The 20,744-nt window shown below is 39.9% G+C and overlaps 1 protein-coding gene across 1 annotated transcript; it reads left to right on the plus strand.

Annotated features, from left to right (window-relative positions):
* Nucleotides 1-19,750: 19,750 nt before the first annotated feature.
* Nucleotides 19,751-20,677, plus strand: LOC134203239 (elongation factor-like GTPase 1; the record flags this gene model as incomplete). Its single annotated transcript, XM_062678118.1, has 1 exon — nt 19,751-20,677. A coding segment is annotated over exon 1 (927 nt), but the record flags the coding sequence as incomplete, so codon positions are not given.
* Between the last annotated feature and the right edge of the window lie 67 nt (nt 20,678-20,744).

A 20,744-nucleotide genomic window follows, 5' to 3' on the forward strand; every position in this document is an offset into this window, starting at 1 on the left:
TTTACTTTTCATTCGTGTTTTCTTCAGCATTTCATGCTTAGAATGCAATGGTATGAATTATCTAACGATACATTTTAAGAATCATATGAAAAACTATGTACTAAAACCCTGGTAGACGAAAAGTAAAACAGGCAGAATTGATGATGGGACCCATCGGAATGTTCGGCGCGAAATTACCAAAAAAACGGGCTCTCACTAATTGTCAAAGTAGATAAACACGAGAAAAACAGCTGTTTCGATCTGTCTCATAAAATGCCTTATAAGAGATAGCTGTCTCCGTGTTTATTATGCCGCCCGCTGGAGAGACAACCTTCAGCGCATTGCGAATGTGAGTAAACAAAGAGAATAAGAGTAATTTCATCTGCGTGAAGCATGTTGCCTGTTGGAAAGGCATCCTTCAGGGCATGAATTGGCAGTTAATTTATAAACAAGCAAATCATGCTCAATGACTATACAATCAATATTATTTATTGAGCAGTTGAAACCGATTAAAACATTATGCCAATTCGACATGTTTTATAAATTGAGATATAGTTACGACACAAATTATAAGTTTTATTATTAATGGCATATTATTCAGCCGTACGTAAACCATTTTTTTTTTGTTATCTGTCTTGGCTGTGCATATGCACAGCACATGTTTCTAAATGGACAAGTTGATATGAAATTTGCGAAAAAGAATCCACGTGTCTTGTAGGGACTCGAACCCTCAAACTCCTACTTTCTAGATAGGCGTGATAACCCCTACACAACAAGACCACTTAAAGGTCACGTTTGCGGAAAAGCCATCAGAATCCGAGTACCAACCTCAACCACGGTTAGCTCTTTTTTGCAAATTGAATATCTTTTGGATGCTTGATTTGTCCAATCTTCACATGTGTTGTATATCCACAGTCAAGCAAGTGCACATTGTTTATTAATCGAGATGATCACACTCTATGGCCCCAACAACGGGCTGGGCGGATTTGTGCCAAAGGCTTGCTTGGCTAAAGCATTTGATTAGTTTGATTGCTCTAACTTTTATCAAGTGTCGGTCTTCCACCGTCATTAGTCGTCTGAGTACACGCGACCGCATGCGTAGAGCAATCAAACTCATCAAATGCTTTAGTTTTTAATATATTTATTCGAGTTTATGCCACAGATCCAATTTTGAGCTAAATAATTTAAAGCTAAAAAGGATTCGATAATAAATTACTTAGATGTTTCCATGTGTTTTAGTTAAATTCACTTGGGTCATCTCTTGCGCGGTTTTTATTTAACTCAACTATTTTTACGGAGATTTTGGAATATATACGTTTTTACGGAGATTTTCCCCATAGATTTTTCACGCGGTTTATCGAAATCGTCAAGAAATACGTGAAAACTGCAAAAAAAAAACGATTTAAGTTGAAGTAGTTTTTACGAGGATTTCGGGATAATTAGAGATTGCATATTGTCTGGAAATTATAAAAGTAGGTATACTAATGACATTCTTTCCTTCAAGATACAATAATGATACATTTTTACTCTTCCCGTAGAGAAATAATAACAAATATAATGAAAAACTTTTAGCAAGAAATGACTCTCGAACAACATTCGAAAGCTATAAAGGTGACGAGTGATTTTCATTCGACTTGAGTCGTTTTTCAGTGTGCTAACGAGTCTCCATAATGCCAAAACATCTCGTTATTCTTGTACCTCCTCAAGCATACTCGAACGATGAGTCGTTTTCGAGATCGAATCGAAAGCCGTAATGTCAAACATGTTCGACTCGATAGAATTACGTTCGAATCGAGATGCACAATGCCACCCGATGGCTAGTATCTGTTGTTTGCAGTTGACCCATCACAAAACAGAGGTTGTTTTGATGAGTAACTGTAAAGCGGTACATATACCCTCAAAAGATTCTCCAGGAATTCCATCGTAATTTTCTCCAACTAATACATCGGAAATTCCTCAAGGAGTTTCTTCAAAAATCCTTCACAAATAAATCTAGAAATATCTACAGAAATTCCTTTAGGAATTCTTCCAGAAATTGCTTTAAAAAATAACTAACAATTCTATTGGAAACTCCTCCGGAATTTTCTTCAGCAAATTTTCAGAAATTCTTCCAGGTGTTTCATTCCCTCGACTCCCGTTAATTCCACCAAAATTCCTTTCAAGAATTTCCGAACGAATGTGTTTAGGAATTTCCGAAAGAACTCCTGAAGGTAGTTCCAAAATTCTTGAATTTCTCTGTACATTCCTAGAAGAATTCCTTCGAAGTTTCTTCCAGGGATTCTTTCGGCAAATTCTCAGGAAATTACTTAGGAGATAGATTCAGATTTTTTTTTGGAAATGCATCATTCCTTCAAAAATTCCTTAAATTAAGAAAACCTCAAAATCACAGCTTTCATGATAATTTTCCAAGGCTCTCATAGATGTGTAAAATGTAAAATATGTATCCACAGTACAAGAAGCACGAGGTATCAAAGCATTCCAAAGCAAAGCACTGCCAGAATCCAGCACGTGGCGGCAAAATTTTCAAAAATATCAAAGTACACCCAAAAAAATCTGCACGTTGTTTCCACCTGAAAAAGTACGTAGATTTTTTCCACCTCACGTAACTTTTACCTGATTTTTTGATAGAATTCTCATTCTACGTGAATATCAGGTAAGTTCTACCTGAATTTTGGATAGAATTCACCGGACACGTATACGCTTCACCTGAATTTTCAGAAGCATTTGCAGCTACGTGTGCACGTAAAATGTACCTGAAAATTCAGGTGGAAACAACGTTTAGATTATTTGGAGTGTAGCTCTTTTCTGTAGGTGAGTTTTTATTAGGTATTGTCTGATTTTCTCAAAATTGCACGCGTCGAACCCTTCATGAAAGGAACCGCCGCGCTTTCTGCACCCCGTTTACTTGATTCTTAAGGTCACTCCTGACGGAATCCAATTTTCAAAGTACTCGCGTTTTCAAGGGCACACCATTCGATACGGAAGCAACGCACAACTGTCATTTTTATTTTTTCAGCTTTGCTGCGTCGCAGCATGCGTGAAAAAATAAAAATGACAGTTGTGCGTTGCTTTCGTATCGAATGGTGTGCCCTCGAAAACGCGAGTACTTTGAAAATTGGATTCCGTCAGGAGTTACCTTAAGGGTGAATAGCATTGCGGTGTAACGTTTGGCGCGGCCGAACCTTTCGACAGTCATTCGCCGCGTGAAGTTTTGTGCAAGTACTCATTTGGGAGCATTACAAACGCCGCGCAGTGTATCATATCCAGAAAATCTTACAATAACTATCTGGCGCTTAATTTACGTTGCGGCTAAAAATAAGCGGAGGTGTAGAATTTTTTATGAGCGGTAGATACAATTTTTTTCGCGACGACTTGAACACGCACTGTACTTGCTCCATGGCTACTTCAAACTCGTACATTCCTCCGGAAATTGTATTGGTCTCAAACCTCCGGATATTTCTTTGAATTTTCTTTTGGAAATCACTTCAGAAGTTTACTCAGATTTTCTTTTAATAATCATTCGGAAATAACAATAAGAGTTCTTTCGGAAATTTCATCTGGAAATTTCTTTGAAATTACCTTTAGAAAGTTTCTAATAGAAACTCTTCCTAAAATTGCTTTATAGTATTGCCTATATACCACACTGCATTAGCTAATTGAGTGAGATTTCCTTGAGAAAAAAAGAGACGGCAATACAATTTCACTCAGTCTGTGAGTGATTTGAAACGAGTGTGCATTAGCCTGGGACATGGATATATTGTCTGATTTTGTCAAAATTGCACGCGGCAAACCCTTCAGGAAAGGTACCGCCGCGCTTTCTGCACCCCGTTTACTTGATTCTTATGGGTGAATAGCATTGCGGTGTATCGTTTGGCGCGGTCGTACCTTTCGACAGTCATTCGCCGCGTGAAGTTCTGTGCAAGTACCCATTTGGGAACATTACAAACCACCTGTCATAAGACGAGTTTAAACAATCCCATTGAATTCCATTGTATTCAGACAGATCTTCGTACTTGACTCGACTCAAGTCGAGTCAAGTACGAGACACTGAAGACGGCCTTACTGTTGAGGTCGAAATACGTATCTGTCAAGATACAATTAAGTGGTGGAATTCAATGGGATTGTTTAAACTCGTCTTATGACAGGTGAAAACATTCCACTAAAAACATAATTTTCTTATCAACATTACAAACGCCGCGCAGTGTATCACATCCAGAAAATCTGACAATATGAAAAACATAAACTTTCGTTCCCTCATATTTTTCAGAAGCCTTTTGGGTCTTACAATGCTTGTGCGAAATTTCAGATAAATCGGTGAACGTATATTTTAGCGCCGGCGATTTTGGTTTTCCATAGGATTTACTATGGGGAAATTTACCTTTACAAAAAAAAAAAAACCCCAAGGTGTCCCATTATTCTCTAACGATAAATCGATCCAACTACATCATAGGAAATTTTACCAGCAAACTTTCATTGGAAGACCGCAAAGTGATCCGACGCTCGTGAAAAATGTTATTTACATAAAACTAATTGCTGTATGAACGCAAGGATCATTGTACTTTTTGTTCCAGCATCACTGCTGTCTGCTGCTTACTGTTGTTTGTACGAGGCACCACTTTGCGTGGAGGGTTCGCTTAGCATGAATGAAAAGCGGGTTACTAGGGATACGTTTATTGGCCTTACTGTTTGAGTATTCGTCCTTCTAGGTAGAAGAAATTCAACCAAATTTCAATGAAGGTGTGATTAACAAAAAGAGGCATGTAACGCACACTTTCCACGCACAACGCAACGAAGCGACTATAGATGCGAGGTATAGGTTGGGGACTCTCATTCTCGACGACAATATTGTAGATCCAGTTGAAAACCGAACTGAGCTCTCGCGTCAATCGCATTTTCTCCCGTTTCCAAGTGTCGCAACTGCATCGCGGGTGGTGCGCAGGATAGCGCACGGCTATGGCATAGATGCGCACTACTCGCGATGCAGTTGCGACATCCAGAAATGGGAGAAAATGCGATTGTCGCGAGAGCACAGTTCGGTTTTCAACTGGATCTACAATAGTTCGAAGCTGGTCTGAGCGGGAATTTTAATTTTTTTTTCGATACTGGTATTCTTTAGGAAATTCTTTATATTTCGATATTCTTACTTTTGAGAAGCTTTCTGGTGTTTCTAATAATAGAATAATTATATGAAGTTGCTTTGCTTCTTTGATATTTGATTGATATGCCAATAATTCAAATCAAAGACTTGAAATATAACTAATTTTCTATTTTTCAGAGGGTATTCCTTTGACTTTCATACAAACTATTCTGTCAGCCGTGTATTTTTTTTTAATTATGAAGTGATGATTTATTTATTTAGTTTACATCTAAACACATTACTGTTTATAGTTGATAGTTAAAAGTTATATTTTAAAATCATGAACTACTGTACAAATAGCTCTCAATATCACCGTTGATGTTGTACACTAGACCTGTGCGCCGAAGTATTTGTGAGCGGCGGCGGCGTAAGGCCATTTTTACACCGGCGGCGGCGGCGTCGGCGGCGTCACGCCGTAAGCAATGTTCGGCGGCGGCGGCGGCGGCGTGAATCGGCGTGAAGAATTTAGAGCTGAGAAAAAAATCTAGCTTTTTATGAATTTTAGGGGTTTTTGTACAATTGCTTTTTTTCCTTTATTTATGTGAATTTTTAAATTTTTAGTTCTGATGATGATGATGATGATGATGGTCCCGCCACATACCCCTACAAAGGTTTGAGCTAGACGATTTATCTTTAAGATATTTAATTGTGATCAATTTAATCAGATTTTGCAAAACAATAAACGATCCGATTATTTTCACAGATATAAACAACAATACAAATTATCATCGCTTTCCAGCAAAAAATATAAATAAGTAAAAAGAACCGTTGAGTTCTACTGCAGATGTTCGCAAGCATCATCAGTGATACAGCGAGTCCGATACAAATACAAAACTTGTGATACCTCTCGCATGATGCCAAAAGTTTCGTCAGGAAGCGCGTACTCAAACCATTCTCGCTAGTACCAATCAATTTACTGTACAAAGCTCGACAACATTCAAAACTTGTGTTACCTCTCCGTAGATACCAAAAGTTTCGAGAAAATCGCGTTCTATCTGAGAGCTCCCTACTTTTCTGTAGTATCTTTCAAACAGTTTCAAATATTTCAAATTGTAGTGATAAATACAAAAAGTCATTTATACCTGTATTACGCGCGCGATTCTCAAACTTTCGTAGACTACACATAAAGAATAAAAGTTAAAACACATCATTTCTTCCGCGTTTCTAGTATTATATCCATGAATGTCACTTCCTCTTTCAATTCGATTACACAAATATCGTGGCAGCAATCTATTTATTATTTTAAAAATGAACACCATAGTCAAATAAACAATTCTCTGCTTCACTGATAACCATTGTAAAGCGTCCAACAAAAAGGAGGAGGAAGTGAATCTATTGCATCTTAAAATCAAACGCATTACTTTATTCTGCAAACGCTGTAATCTCGATATTTGTGTTTCATTAGCTAGAAATAAAATGGAAGCACAAAAGTCCAAGTGAGGAGAGATGATTGACTTGTACAACTGTATTTTACTCGCAACAGTTAATTCGTTTTTTAATCGGCATAAAATTCCATACTTCTTGGCTATTTTCTTGATGACATTGTTGATATGAGAATCAAATTTCAATTTATCATCAATAATCACGCCAAGATATTTAATTTCCCGAACGCGATCAAGTGTTTCATCATCAATTTGAACGGAAACATTACCAATGACTCGATTTCGCGAAATTACCATGTATTTAGTTTTGCTTACATTCAATTTCAACTGTTTGTACTTCAACCATCTACTTAAAGAACGCAAATCTGTATTCAAGCGTGAAACTGCATCTTCGATAGTTCTAGCTGCAATGAATAATACGGTGTCATCCGCGAATAGATTAATATTACAAAATCGTAAAACCCGTCCCATGTCATTAATATACATAATAAATAGAACGGGCCCTAATACACTTCCTTGTGGAACACCAAGATTATTTTCCATGGGATTTGAAACACAATCATTAAAAGCAGTCTTTTGAGTTCTGTCAGACAAATAGCTTCTAAACCATTCATATGCAGAACCCGAAATTCCAAAGCGCTTTATTTTTTCCAACAATAAGGGCCTAGAAATTGTCTCAAATGCGCGTTTAAGATCCAAAAATACAGCAATGATAGTATCTTTACGCTCCATGATCTCTTTCCATTTGGCTAACACCAAGTTCAATGCGGTTTCACAAGAATGTCCTTCTCGATATCCCGATTGTTCTTGTATTAGCAAGTTATTACTATTCAAATATGTAACTAACTGGCCTTTGACAACAAGTTCTAATATTTTTTCTAATGTGTGCAACATGTTGATGGGACGAAACTCTTCGGCTTTAATCGTTCCAGCAACTTTTTGAATAGGAATCACAAGAGATTCCTTCCATACCTGCGGCACGTGCCCGGTTCTCAGTGATTCATTTATGAGGTCCAGCAGTTTGTGTCCAATGACATGAAAACAATCTTGTAGAACTCTAGCGTTAACGTTATCAACTCCAGCCGTTTTACCTAATGAAAAGCATATGTTTTTAAGTTCATCAATTGTAATTGGGCGAAAACACTCGAGCCTACATCTACTATTAACCGGCTGTTTAATTTCATCGGGTTCATCAACCAAATCAATAGATTGATTGATTGATAAAACACTATCGATGAAATATCTATTGAAATTACAAGCAATTGTTTGTTCCGACTGTTCTATTGTGCCATTGAAAGTTATGGACCGCGGCTTGGAACAATTGGGTTTTAACAAAGATTTTAAAATTTTCCATAACTCCCTGCTGTTATTCTGATGCTGATCAATTTTCCTCTGAATATATTCACAACGTGTTGTTTTCAACGATTGTGAATATGAATATGTTCTTCACTCGTCGAGAGTACTAAGGCCAGGGGCACCTGGCAGGCAGAGGAGGCAGGATGGCCACCCTCAGGTCCAACTGTTGGATCTTCTAATGGCAAATTTTAATTCAAATGAACTTAATATTAATATTTTTAAGCTTAATATTAACACTTTAAAATTTAAGTAGAAGTGGTTAATGACTAAAAGTGGTCGATAAGAGGAAACTATGACGTAACATAACAGACAATAAAATAATATAACTATTGGAAAGTAAGTACGAAGAATCCAGGTAAATCTTGGTAGTAATAAAAAAGGGTCCAGCGTCCAGGTGACGTTGCTCTCCGGAGATTATTTAAATGGCTTGAGGCAGGAGGCTCGCCCTTAATGTCCCGGTCAAGCCTCGTATTCCCTCGTAATGGAATTGGGGGAGTGCGATGCCCCCAGCTGAACTTGTTGAAATCGGAGATTAAGGATGCGAGGGACTCAGACCCGGGATGGGGTTCCCGGGCTGCCCGGTCACTGGAGAGGTGGGGACTTATAGCCTTGGGGTAACCATGGAATGCCCGAAAGCCTCGAGTTGTGGGAACTTGCTCCCAAGATTGATCTCGGGGTCCCAGTGAAGCCGTTAAATTAGTTTGTATAGGCCCCCATCTTTTAAGAAAGAGATGAGGGCGGCGGTGCTAGCAGCGTTGTCGGATAGTGCATTCCTGATGCTAGCAGATATCCCGTAGGTATCCCTGAGAGCCTGATATTTGGGGCATCGACAGACATAATGTTCCACGGTGTTGCGAACATCACAGACGTCGCAGTTGGAAAAGGGCTCCCGTCGAAATTATGCGAGAGCCGTATGTGTCCAGTGTCCGGTGTGTGTCCGGAGCCGGGAGATGATTTGCTGTTCTCTGAGGTTGGATAGGTCTGTCCATGCCGATGTGGTTCCCTTCATTTTCTGAAGGTATCCGGAAGTTGTGGCAATCCAGGAATTTTCCCACTTTTCTAGTACTGCTTTCCTTATTCAGATTTTTACGTCACCAAACGGGACGGATGACCTACGATGCTGGCCCTGATATCCGTCAAGGAGATATGCCGTGATGTTTCCAGGCACTCCGCAGTGTCCCGGAACCCAAGCGAGGGTCGTGTTCGGGAGCATGGTCGCCAAGATACTTTGGGTCCAGGGGTGCTTAGGCTCGTCTGGAGTGCGGAAATGACGCTGGCAGAGTCGGACAGGACGAGGATGGGTTTCCTTGATGGATAGGTGCGACAGGCTTGATACCTACAGCCAGACTTATGGAGACAATATCCTAATAGCTATAGCTTATAGCTCTCCACGGCAAAAGTGTACATTACATCATCCACTAGGACATTTCCACATCACAGCACATGAGTTCATTCGAAAGTACTTCGGATATAAATCCAGAAATTCGTATGGAAATTCCTCAAGACATGCCTCAGAAAATTCGAGAAAGGAATTCTAAGAATTAATTTAGACTTTCCTTAATGAATTCTTTCAGAATTTCCACCAAGAATTCCCTTGAAAATTCTTTCCGAAATTTCTTCAAAAGTTCCTTCATGAATTTACTTCTACTTTAGGGCTTGCTTCGGAAATTCCTTTACGGACTCTTTTGGGAGGTAATTCATTCGAAACTATTTACTTTTGAAACTAGGATACTTTTGAAAATTCCTTTAAGAATTCCTAAGAAAATCCTTCAAGAAGTTCTATAAGAATACCTATGGACACTGTTTTAGGAATACATTCGGAACTCCAGGATTTTTTTTTCAGAAGTTTCTTCAGGTATTTCTAATAGGAAATCTTCCAGTAATTTGAGGAATTCTTGGGAAACACTAGGAAGATAATTTTGGTATTCTTTCAAAATTTCCCTCTGGAATTTATTTAGGACTTTCTTCAGGACTTCTTTCAGAATTTCTAATAGAAATACCTTCGGAGAAATACCAAGGCAATTTTCGGATTGGAAATTGTCTCGATTTCCTTGGGCGTAAAAGTATCATCGTGCTAGCCTCATGATATACGAATGCAAAAATGGTAACCTGGCTTAGAAACCTCGCAGTTAATAACTGTGGAAGTGCTTAATGAACACTAAGCTGCGAGGCGGCTCTGTCCCAGTGTGGGAATGTAATGCCAATAAGAAGAAGAAGAAGAAGACCTTCGGACATTCCTCCGGATATTCCTTTAGCAACTCTTCCAGAAATTTCTGTAGACCTTCGAAAATCTCCTTTTTTATTACTTTAAGAATTCTTTCGGAAATCTCTTCAGAAATTTTATTGGAAAACCATCAAAACTTTTGTTCGTGTATTCCTTCATTTTTTAACCGTTGTTCAGGTGTTTTTTTAATTGAAAATAAGTTTAATACTCAAATACCTTTATAAATTTCTTCGAAAATTCTATTAGAGATTTTTCTAATGTCGAATTCTTTTCGGAACTATTCCTGCAGTATTTTGCATGGTTTACTGAAGGAATTTTCTGAAGACTCCCTAGATGACTCCCTAGCGTTTTCGGAGAAATTTCTGAAGAAATCCCTGGATGTATGTCCAAATTAATTCCTGGTGGCTTTTCTAAAAAGAATTTTCGAAGAAATTCATGGAGGAATTGTTGAAAAAGAACCTGAAAAGATTTTCGAACAGGATTTTTAAAAGAGTTTCTGAAGGAATATTCGAAAGAGTTCTTAAAGTAATTTACGAAGGCATTTTAAATGGATTTCCCAAACAGCTATTGAAATTTACATAGAATTTTTTATTTTCTCCAGGAGTTTCTTTAAAAAATCCAGACAGTAGTAAAACAAACTCAGTTTTGACTCTAGAAGCAAAACTACATGCCAAGAAAAACTCCCAAAATATCGTGATTGCGGATATTCGAATATTCTCAAGAATTCCTTGGGAACTTACTGCAGGAGTTCCTTCGAAAATTTCTACAGATTTTTTTTGTAAATACCTTAAATAATTCTTTAGGAAATACATTCAGGAATTTATTCGGTAAGTCATCAAGAAACTCATTCTAGTATACCTTTAAAAATTCCGTCAGTAATTCGATCAAATTTTTCCAGGAATTCGTTTAAAAAACCTCCACAAATGAAACCAATTTTTCTGGAGATTCTTCAAAAACTCTCCTAATATTAATTCTGACAATTTCATCACGAATTCCTTCAGAAATTCTTTTTGGAATAATTTAAAACAAATCTACCCATGTAGATGGGTACACTTCCCCACAGTTGTAATGGATTTAACGCGCGCTTCTTAAAAAAGCCATCTCTTGAAAAGCTCAAAAAAGATTGCGAATCTAATTATTGATCTGTTGGGTTACACGGTTGAAAGGAGATTCTCTGTATTCTGCGGGCTTCGCGCAAGTGTCTCAGCTTACGGGCCCACCACCTCCGTTTTCGCCCTTCACACAGCAGTGCATTGAAAACAGATTGGTAATTAAATTCGATTGTAATATTGGATGGAGCCGTATGTAGAGCAAGACTAAAGTCAGGATGGTGGATAAATACATGCATACATACACACCAACTTTAAAAAAAATGTATAAAATTTCTTTGAACATTATTTTAACAATTCCACTGGATTTTTTCAGAACCTTCCATTCCCTTGGAAATTCATCTAGTAGTTCTTTAGGAATTTCCTCCGCCTTTTCCTTCCAAAATTCTAGGACGAATTTTCAGATATCTCTGTACGAATTCCTAGAGAGATTCTCAAAAGAACTACTAAAGAATTACCTATATGCTTAAATTTGTTAAAGAATTTTTTTTGGACATTCCTCTAAGAATTCCTTCGGAATTTTCCCCAGGAATTCTTTCAGAAAATCTTCCTGACGGAGTTAATTCAGATTCCTCAAGATTCTAAGAATTTTCTTCAGGTATTATTCCTTCAGAACTTCCTTAAGGACTTCCTTCGGATATTATTTCAGGAAAACCAAGAAATTTCTTTGAGAATTGTTATTTTTAGAACAATTCTCGCTATTTAAGTACAAGGAGAGTGAAGAAAATGTCCAAATTGGTGGGTCACGTACTGGCTTCAGAAGCCAAGTTACCATTATTGCATTCTTTAGCCAAGAAGATCTTGGATGATCTAACATTTAACACGCCAATGCGGGTAAAAGTGACAGAAATAAAAGCAAACAAATCTGCTAAAGGTATAATCAGTACTGGAAAAGGTCGTGATCGTCATAAGACAGAGAGCAAAGCGCCTTTTTCTATTCCAGGCGACCAAATGAAAGAATCGTGGGTACTTTGATCAATTTCGCATGAAAGGCAGTCATGGAAGGATGTTGTGCTTTATTTAAAAATTAAAATTCCTAAGTTATTTTAATAGATATATGCGAAAAATAGTGACTAGTCGATAAATTAATCATACTTCTTTAATTCACCGAGTTGAAAGTGAAAATAAAGACAAAAATAAAGCAGATATTGCACACTTTCATGACCTGTCACTTGAGATTTTTGTAGCATGCCATTCATCCTTCGCGTTTCAATAGATTTTGAAAGGGGCAAATATGTAAACATCGCGTGACATCTCTTATTGAAAATGAGAAATTCCAGTACTGGGTATAATAGCTACTTCATTGATGCCTGACAGGTTGCCTTGGTTCGGCAGATGCAAACGCACTGTATATTGAGATTTTTGTATTGGCTAATCATCGGCGTGAAGTACGAAATTCGGCGGCGTGGAGCCATCCGGCGTATGGCGCGCCGCCGACACCTTGACCGGCGTCGGCGTACGTCAATAAGTGTCGGCGGCGGCGGCGTGGCGCGGCGGCGCACAGGTCTATTGTACACGAATATTTTGAGTTCATATGTAGGAATGTGACATAAAATAGATTTATTAAATATGCTATTTTAACTCAAAACGGCTACGCAGTCTTTAAGGATTAAAACAAGATTTATATTTGTCCAACGTTTCGACACGGGGTTGGTGTTTTCATCAGGGGAAAAATATTATGTTTGTTCCTTGTCTAATGTTTAGTCTTAGTCTGGAAAAAATCTATACTAAATAGTTTCAAAGTTACGCTAAATCTCTATTCGCCTGGTTGACCCCAGCTTCGTTTATGTGACAGTAATACAGCGTTAGTATAACTTTGATTTATACGTATTTAGTATAGTTTTGTTTTGCGTTATTATTGTCAGTTGGTGGATTCTGCATTATTTTTTAGTTTTGCCTGTCAGTATAGAAATTATATTTTGAAACAACAAATGTTTTATTCATGGAATAATCATTAAAATTTATTGTTTTCTATGTACAGTTTTTCTAATAAAGGCACTTTTACTTTTCACATGTTTTGCTGCGAATCTATAAAAGTCGGTTTGATGAATATCGAGAACCACAATCGCATTCCACAACCTCCATTTCGTTAGTTTTTTTTTTCTGTATTCCTCTTCGGTTGGCGAAGTTGAATCTGCTTCTAGGCTCAGAACGTTTCAGACATAATCTGCCACAAAGATCTGCAAAAAATGGATAGTTATGAATTTCTTCTTGCAGCGGGATATTGGGATACTTACGGTTTATTTTGCGACGCACCAGCAGCTAACACATTCTTTTCGAGGTGAACAACCGGAATCTCAATCAAGATGATCATTGATGGTGAGAATGTGGCTGATCCTTTCGTTCGTGGGGAAATGTCCGGAGAAGATTTCTTTCGTCGATTTCCGAACCACTATTCGCTCAGGCTGTGTGCAAAATCAGCGTTTCTGGATGCGTCATTTTTATTTTCCGCAATCAAGTGTGGAGTATCCGGTCGAAGCGAAATTATCCCATTATTTTCACTCACCAACATTTTTCTCGCTGAATCTTTTTCAGAACTATTCATTTAACAGAATGTCTGCCAGCTCGAATAAACAGTAAAACAATCAACATCAGCTATTCCGATATAGTTTAAATTTAAATCAACGATAGTATACTTTAAAATCAATCAAATGTTTAACTTCCGCTAATGACAATAAGTCCTGGTGTTAGGTGGGACGCTAAACAGCCCTGACACGACGGCCCTCCGACGAGACAGGAGGTTTGCGCTGGCCCAATAAGCCGCCTAGAAAACCAATCATTACGAACAATATAAGAGATAATGCGACTCGATATAATCGGCAAAGACCTAGGCGACGAATACAGGATCACGATTGGAAGCTTGGAACATGGAATTGCAAGTCGCTAGGTTTCGCAGGTTGCGACAGGATGATCTACGATGAATTACATCCCCGCAACTTCGACGTCGTGGCGCTGCAGGAGATTTGCTGGACAGGACAGAAAGTGTGGAAAAGCGGGCATCGAGCGGCTACCTTCTACCAAAGCTGTGGCACCACCAACGAGCTGGGAACCGGCTTCATAGTGCTGGGTAAGATGCGCCAACGCGTGATTGGGTGGCAGCCAATCAACGCAAGGATGTGCAAGCTGAGGATTAAAGGCCGTTTCTTCAACTATAGCATCATCAACGTGCACTGCCCACACGAAGGGAGACCCGACGACGAGAAAGAAGCGTTCTACGCACAGCTGGAGCAGACATACGATGGATGCCCACTGCGAGACGTTAAAATCGTCATCGGTGACATGAACGCACAGGTAGGAGGGAGGAAATGTATAGACCGGTCATCGGACCGGATAGTCTGCACACCGTATCGAATGACAACGTCCAACGATGCATAAACTTCGCAGCCTCCCGCGGAATGGTAGTCCGAAGCACCTTCTTTCCCCGCAAAAATATCCACAAGGCCACATGGAGATCACCTAACCAAGAAACGGAAAACCAAATCGACCACGTTCTAATCGACGGTAAATTCTTCTCCGACATCACGAACGTCCGCACTTACCGCAGTGCGAATATTGAATCCGACCACTACCTCGTTGCAGTATGCCTGCGCTCAAAACTCTCGACGGTGTACAACACGCGTCGAAGTCGGACGCCGCGGCTTAACATTGGGCGGCTACAAGATGGTAGACTAGCCCAAGAATACGCGCAGCAGCTGGAAGTGGCACTTCCAACGGAAGAGCAGCTAGGCGCAGCGTCTCTTGAAGATGGCTGGAGAGATATTCGATCCGCCATTGGTAGCACCGCAACCGCTGCACTTGGCACGGTGCCCCGGATCAGAGAAACGACTGGTATGACGGCGAATGTGAGCAGTTAGTGGAAGAGAAGAATGCAGCATGGGCGAGATTGCTGCAACATCGCACGAGGGCGAACGAGGCACGATATAAACAGGCGCGGAACAGACAAAACTCGATTTTCCGGAGGAAAAAGCGCCAGCAGGAAGATCGAGACCGTGAAGAAACGGAGCAACTGTACCGCGCTAATAACACACGAAAGTTCTATGAGAAGTTAAACCGTTCACGTAAGGGCCACGTGCCACAGCCTGATATGTGTAAGGACATAAACGGGAACCTTCTTACGAACGAGCGTGAGGTGATCCAAAGGTGGCGGCAGCACTACGAAGAACACCTGAATGGCGATGTGGCAGACGAAGATGGCGGTATGGTGATGGACCTGGGAGAACGCGCGCAGGACATAATTCTACCGGCTCCGGATCTCCAGGAAATCCAGGAGGAGATTGGCCGGCTGAAGAACAACAAAGCCCCTGGGGTTGACCAACTACCAGGAGAGCTATTTAAACACGGTGGTGAGGCACTGGCTAGAGCGCTGCACTGGGTCATTACCAAGATTTGGGAGGAGGAAGTTTTGCCGCAGGAGTGGATGGAAGGTGTCGTGTGTCCCATCTACAAAAAGGGCGATAAGCTGGATTGTAGCAACTACCGCGCAATCACATTGCTGAACGCCGCCTACAACCCAACTAACATTTAATGTCAATGTAAATGTTATTTCAACTCGTTTATATGGCTTCAAGCTGAATATGTGTGCTATACATATGATCAATAACTTCTATTCAATTCCTTTACCAGCAAATCTGGCGAATCTATTCAGCTATTTTTGACGTGCCGGCACAACTACTTTACAGCATGTTACACAATTTTTTCTCAATCTTTACTAAACCATTTAGTAATATAATTCGCTTCAATTGCGCTTATTCAGATTTTGTGAATCTGTTAAATAAATTTTATACAGCCACTGAATTCAATTTGATTAAATATTATTTGAGAGGAGAGTAAATTTCGGAGTTTATTTAATGTTTTTTTTTTGTGAAAACTGCAATATCAATTTTGTTGCTACCTCTAGATTCGAACTCCTGATCTCCTGATTCAATGGCCGCTGCTCTGTCATCACCGTCACTTTGACATATGTAAATAACAAAGAAAATTATGAATGTGCTTCTTCGCATACCCTATTGGTTATTTTGCTAACGCTATTTTTGGATTCATGCTGTATAAACGTTAGAAAGAGGTATACATGCTGCTTTTAGCACATAAGCTTAAAAATTATGCTTTCAGCATTATTTCAACCATTATTCAAACATTTATCAGCATGTTCTTTTGGGTAACTTTAATGCATCATCGTTGAAATTGTTTTTAGGCAACATTTTCTCGATCTGTATAGATGCTACTCTGCTGCTAATCGTTTAACAGCAGCCGTCAACAGAAATATCGCTTCTAAATGGCTTGTTTTCTTACACTATCTGCTAGCATTAATGACAGCGCTTTGTCAGTTGCTATAAAAGCAGGTGAACACCTTTGTATGTAGCTGCATTACAAAAATCAATTGCTCATACACAGCTCCGGCAACAAAAATCAAATGTAAACATTGCAGTTTTGACGTCCATACTGATAAGCTATTAAAAGAAGCAGTATAAGGTTTACTTAAACGTTGTGTAATCTTCAAAGATACAGAAGTAGCCTAAAAGCTTCGTTAGTTCATTTATAGCGCCATTACGCTATATTGTTAGTGCTATAACAACAGCGAAAATGTTTTCATTGTGAATGCTACTCACCGTAATATGGGAAGTTGCTAACAAGCAACTCAATTACATACATGAGCTCTTAACCGATGAGCTTTGTTGCTAATTCAGACAGAGCTGTTTTAAGAATATATGAAAGCTGCATAAAAGATAAAAGATGAAATATATTCGGTACAAACTGACTAGCTGATAGATATTTGGGTAATAGTCGAGTTGAAGTTTAATGGATTATTTGCGGAGGCTTTTCTTTTATTCAGCATTGGCTGCTTGTATTCAAATATTATACAGCCAAAGGCTAGAAGTTGAAGCTTTTAGCACCAAAATTGTTAGTTGGGAAGGTACTCTCCCAAATTTTATGCCGTCGACTAGCACCAACTGCAAGGGAGTTCGTGGGGCAGTACCAGGCGGGTTTTATGGGCGAACGCTCCACCACGGACCAGGTGTTCGCCATTCGCCAAGTACTGCAGAAATGCCGCGAATACAACGTGCCCACACATCATCTATTCATCGACTTCAAAGCCGCATATGATACAATCGATCGGGACCAGCTATGGCAGCTAATGCACGAACACGGCTTTCCGGATAAACTGACAAGGTTGATCAAAGCGACGATGGATCGAGTGATGTGCGTAGTTCGAGTTTCAGGGGCATTCTCGAGTCCCTTCGAAACCCGCAGAGGGTTACGGCAAGGTGATGGTCTTTCGTGTTTGCTATTCAACATCGCTTTGGAAGGGGTAATACGAAGAGCAGGTATTAACACGAGTGGTACAATTTTCAATAAGTCCGTCCAGCTATTTGGTTTCGCCGACGACATAGATATTATGGCACGTAACTTTAAGAAGATGGAGGAAGCCTACATCAGACTGAGCGGATCGGACTAGTCATCAACACGTCGAAGGCGAAGTACATGATAGGAAGAGGTTCAAGAGAAGACAATGTGAGCCACCCACCGCGAGTTTGCATCGGTGGTGACGAAATCGAGGTGGTAGAAGAATTTGTGTACTTGGGCTCACTGGTGACTGCCGAAAACGACACCAGCAAAGAAATTCGGAGACGCATAGTGGCTGGAAATCGTACGTACTTTGGACTCCGCAAGACGCTCCGATCGAATAGAGTTCGCCGCCGTACCAAACTGACAATCTACAAAACGCTAATTAGACCGGTAGTCCTCTACGGACACGAGACCTGGACGATGCTCGTGGAGGACCAACGCGCACTTGGAGTTTTCGAAAGGAAAGTGCTGCGTACCATCTATGGTGGGGTGCAGATGGCGGACGGTACGTGGAGGAGGCGAATGAACCACGAATTGCATCAGCTGTTGGGAGAACCATCCATCGTTCACACCGCGAAAATCGGACGACTGCGATGGGCCGGGCACGTAGCCAGAATGTCGGACAGTAACCCGGTGAAAATGGTTCTCGACAACGATCCGACGGGCACAAGAAGGCGAGGTGCGCAGCGGGCAAGGTGGATCGATCAAGTGGAAGATGACTTGCGGACCCTCCTTGGCGACGTGTAGCCATGGACCGAGCCGAATGGAGAAGACTCTTATATACCGCACAGGCCACTTCGGCCTTAGTCTGATTAAATAAATAAATAATGACAATAATGTTTAAATTCAAATCTAAAACCGCTTTGTTCTAGTTCTGCGTGTGGGTCAATAGGTCATTGCGCGCGGCAAACCTAACCTCACTATTTTGTTTACGTTTCGGACTTAGAATTTTTTTATTCCAAATTAAATCTGCATATTTCACGATGTTAGAGACATTCTGTACATTCCGCAGTCAAATATTGATAATTATCCGAGCCGGTGACAAGCGCGGTGTCATCATCATCAATAGACATAGACCGCTGTCATCATTGAAACGCAGTATGAAAAAAAATTATAGCCCGGGACATCCTGGCTACGATTTGGCGATCGGCTAAACAATACACCGACAAAAATCCAATCATATCCATTATGTGTGGCACACATAAATTTTGACTATAGCATTTCCCACATAACGGCTATGTGAATTCGCATAGCATATATGTGGAAACACACATAACCGTTATTAACTAATAACCTTTATGTGGATTCTCCTATAGCGGGTGGTTATTAACGCACACATAAAATTTATTTGGAAATTTCTTTAGATTTTTGCCAATAAAAATGTGTGGATTTTTATTAGTGTAGGATGTCAATAGGCTGTAATTATCGATAAGTGTAGGTAATTATCGATCAGAAAATCCAAAGAATGATAGAAATATCTCAAAATTAAAATAAAGTCGTCTGTAAACAACAGGACCAGTACCTGTCAAAAGTCATGCGTGACGTCACTGTGCAATGGTATTGCACTCACATATAAAAAGACCTATTCTGAGCGTGCGTGTTTATACAATATATGGACCCCTCGTAATTTAAAAAAAAATCGTTGTGTCACTTTTGTACATATTCCACTTTCAATCCGTCCCTTCGAAATTTAAAAACAAACACCCCAAACACCGCACTGGCACGTGTGTTGATTTCGCGCTGAGAATATTCCGCGTACCTACACGGTTAGAAAAAAGTACCTAATTTTAGGTACTTTTTTTCTCTTGCATCTCCCTTCCTCTTTACTTTGTTGTCATAAAATGAAGAGCAAAACCACTCAACAAGGGCATTAAAGTGTGGGAACCCAACGTTGAGTAATCTCATGTTTACAAAAGTTGAGTGAAATTTACATAACTTTTGGTTAGTTTCTATTTAAAATTAAGTATATTTTGCGTAATATTAAGTGAATTTTATTTAATTCCAAGAAAAAATTACTTAATTTTGGGTTCCCATACTGAACCCCCGATTTGAATGAAAAGTACCTAATATTAGGTACTTTTTTCTAACCGTGTACGCAGATACGAGCGCAGATCTATCTTCGATATCATCCACAAGGTAGGTTTTAATATATTCTACATATCTCCTATTTACAAATGTCTAATAGGATCGAGTTTCTGATTATCCTACCAACAGAACCATGGTGCGGGTGGACTTTTCCCAGCTGGTAGAACTGCAATCACTACCTGAGCGAATACGCAACATCTGCATTCTGGCGCATGTAGATCATGGGAAGACGACATTAGCTGATTCGCTCATTGCCAGTAATGGAATCATCTCGCAGCGCTTGGCCGGGAAGCTGCGTTACATGGACAGCAGGCCAGATGAACAAGAACGACAGATCACGATGAAAAGCAGTAGCATAGCTTTGTACTACGAGGGACATTTGGTAAACCTGATTGATTCCCCAGGGCATGTGGACTTTAGTAGTGAAGTATCCACAGCAGTGAGGCTTTGCGACGGAGCGATCGTTGTGGTAGACGTCGTAGAGGGAGTGTGTCCCCAGACAAGGATTTGCCTGAAGCAGGCCTACAGTGAGAATTTGAGGACTGTTCTGTTACTTAACAAAGTGGATCGGTTGGTGTTGGAGAAAAAGATGGATCCAGTGGAAGCGTACAGGCACTTGACACGGGTTCTGGAGCAGGTCAATGCTGTGGTTGGTAATATATTTGCGTCCGATGTGCTAGCAAAGGAAGATCTGAGTGCTAATCACCAGATATCGGCTCTAGAAGATACAGACGATTCGAGGATCTATTACACACCCTCGAATGGAAATGTTCTCTTCGGTTCAGCGTTAGATGGCTGGGGATTCACGCTAAGGGCATTCGCTAAACTGTATCAAGAGAAGTTGGGAGTTCCGTTGGCGCAACTCGAAGAAGCAATGTGGGGTGATTATTTCTACAGTCCCAAAAAGAAAAGCATCGAAAAGGGCGCACTAGAAAAAGGACGAAAACCGTTATTTGTTCAACTCGTTTTGGATAATTTGTGGAACATCTATGACTTGATTGATCACCGAGATTTGGATAAGCTAAAAGCGATATCTGAGAAACTTGGAATAGCACAAACCGCGAGAGATATGAAACATGCGGATATTCGAATACCGATTAAAAATTTGCTATCTCAATGGCTGCCGA

The sequence above is a fragment of the Armigeres subalbatus genome, unplaced genomic scaffold, assembly GCF_024139115.2.
Source record: "Armigeres subalbatus isolate Guangzhou_Male unplaced genomic scaffold, GZ_Asu_2 Contig1713, whole genome shotgun sequence".
NCBI classification, from domain to species: Eukaryota; Metazoa; Arthropoda; class Insecta; order Diptera; family Culicidae; genus Armigeres; species Armigeres subalbatus.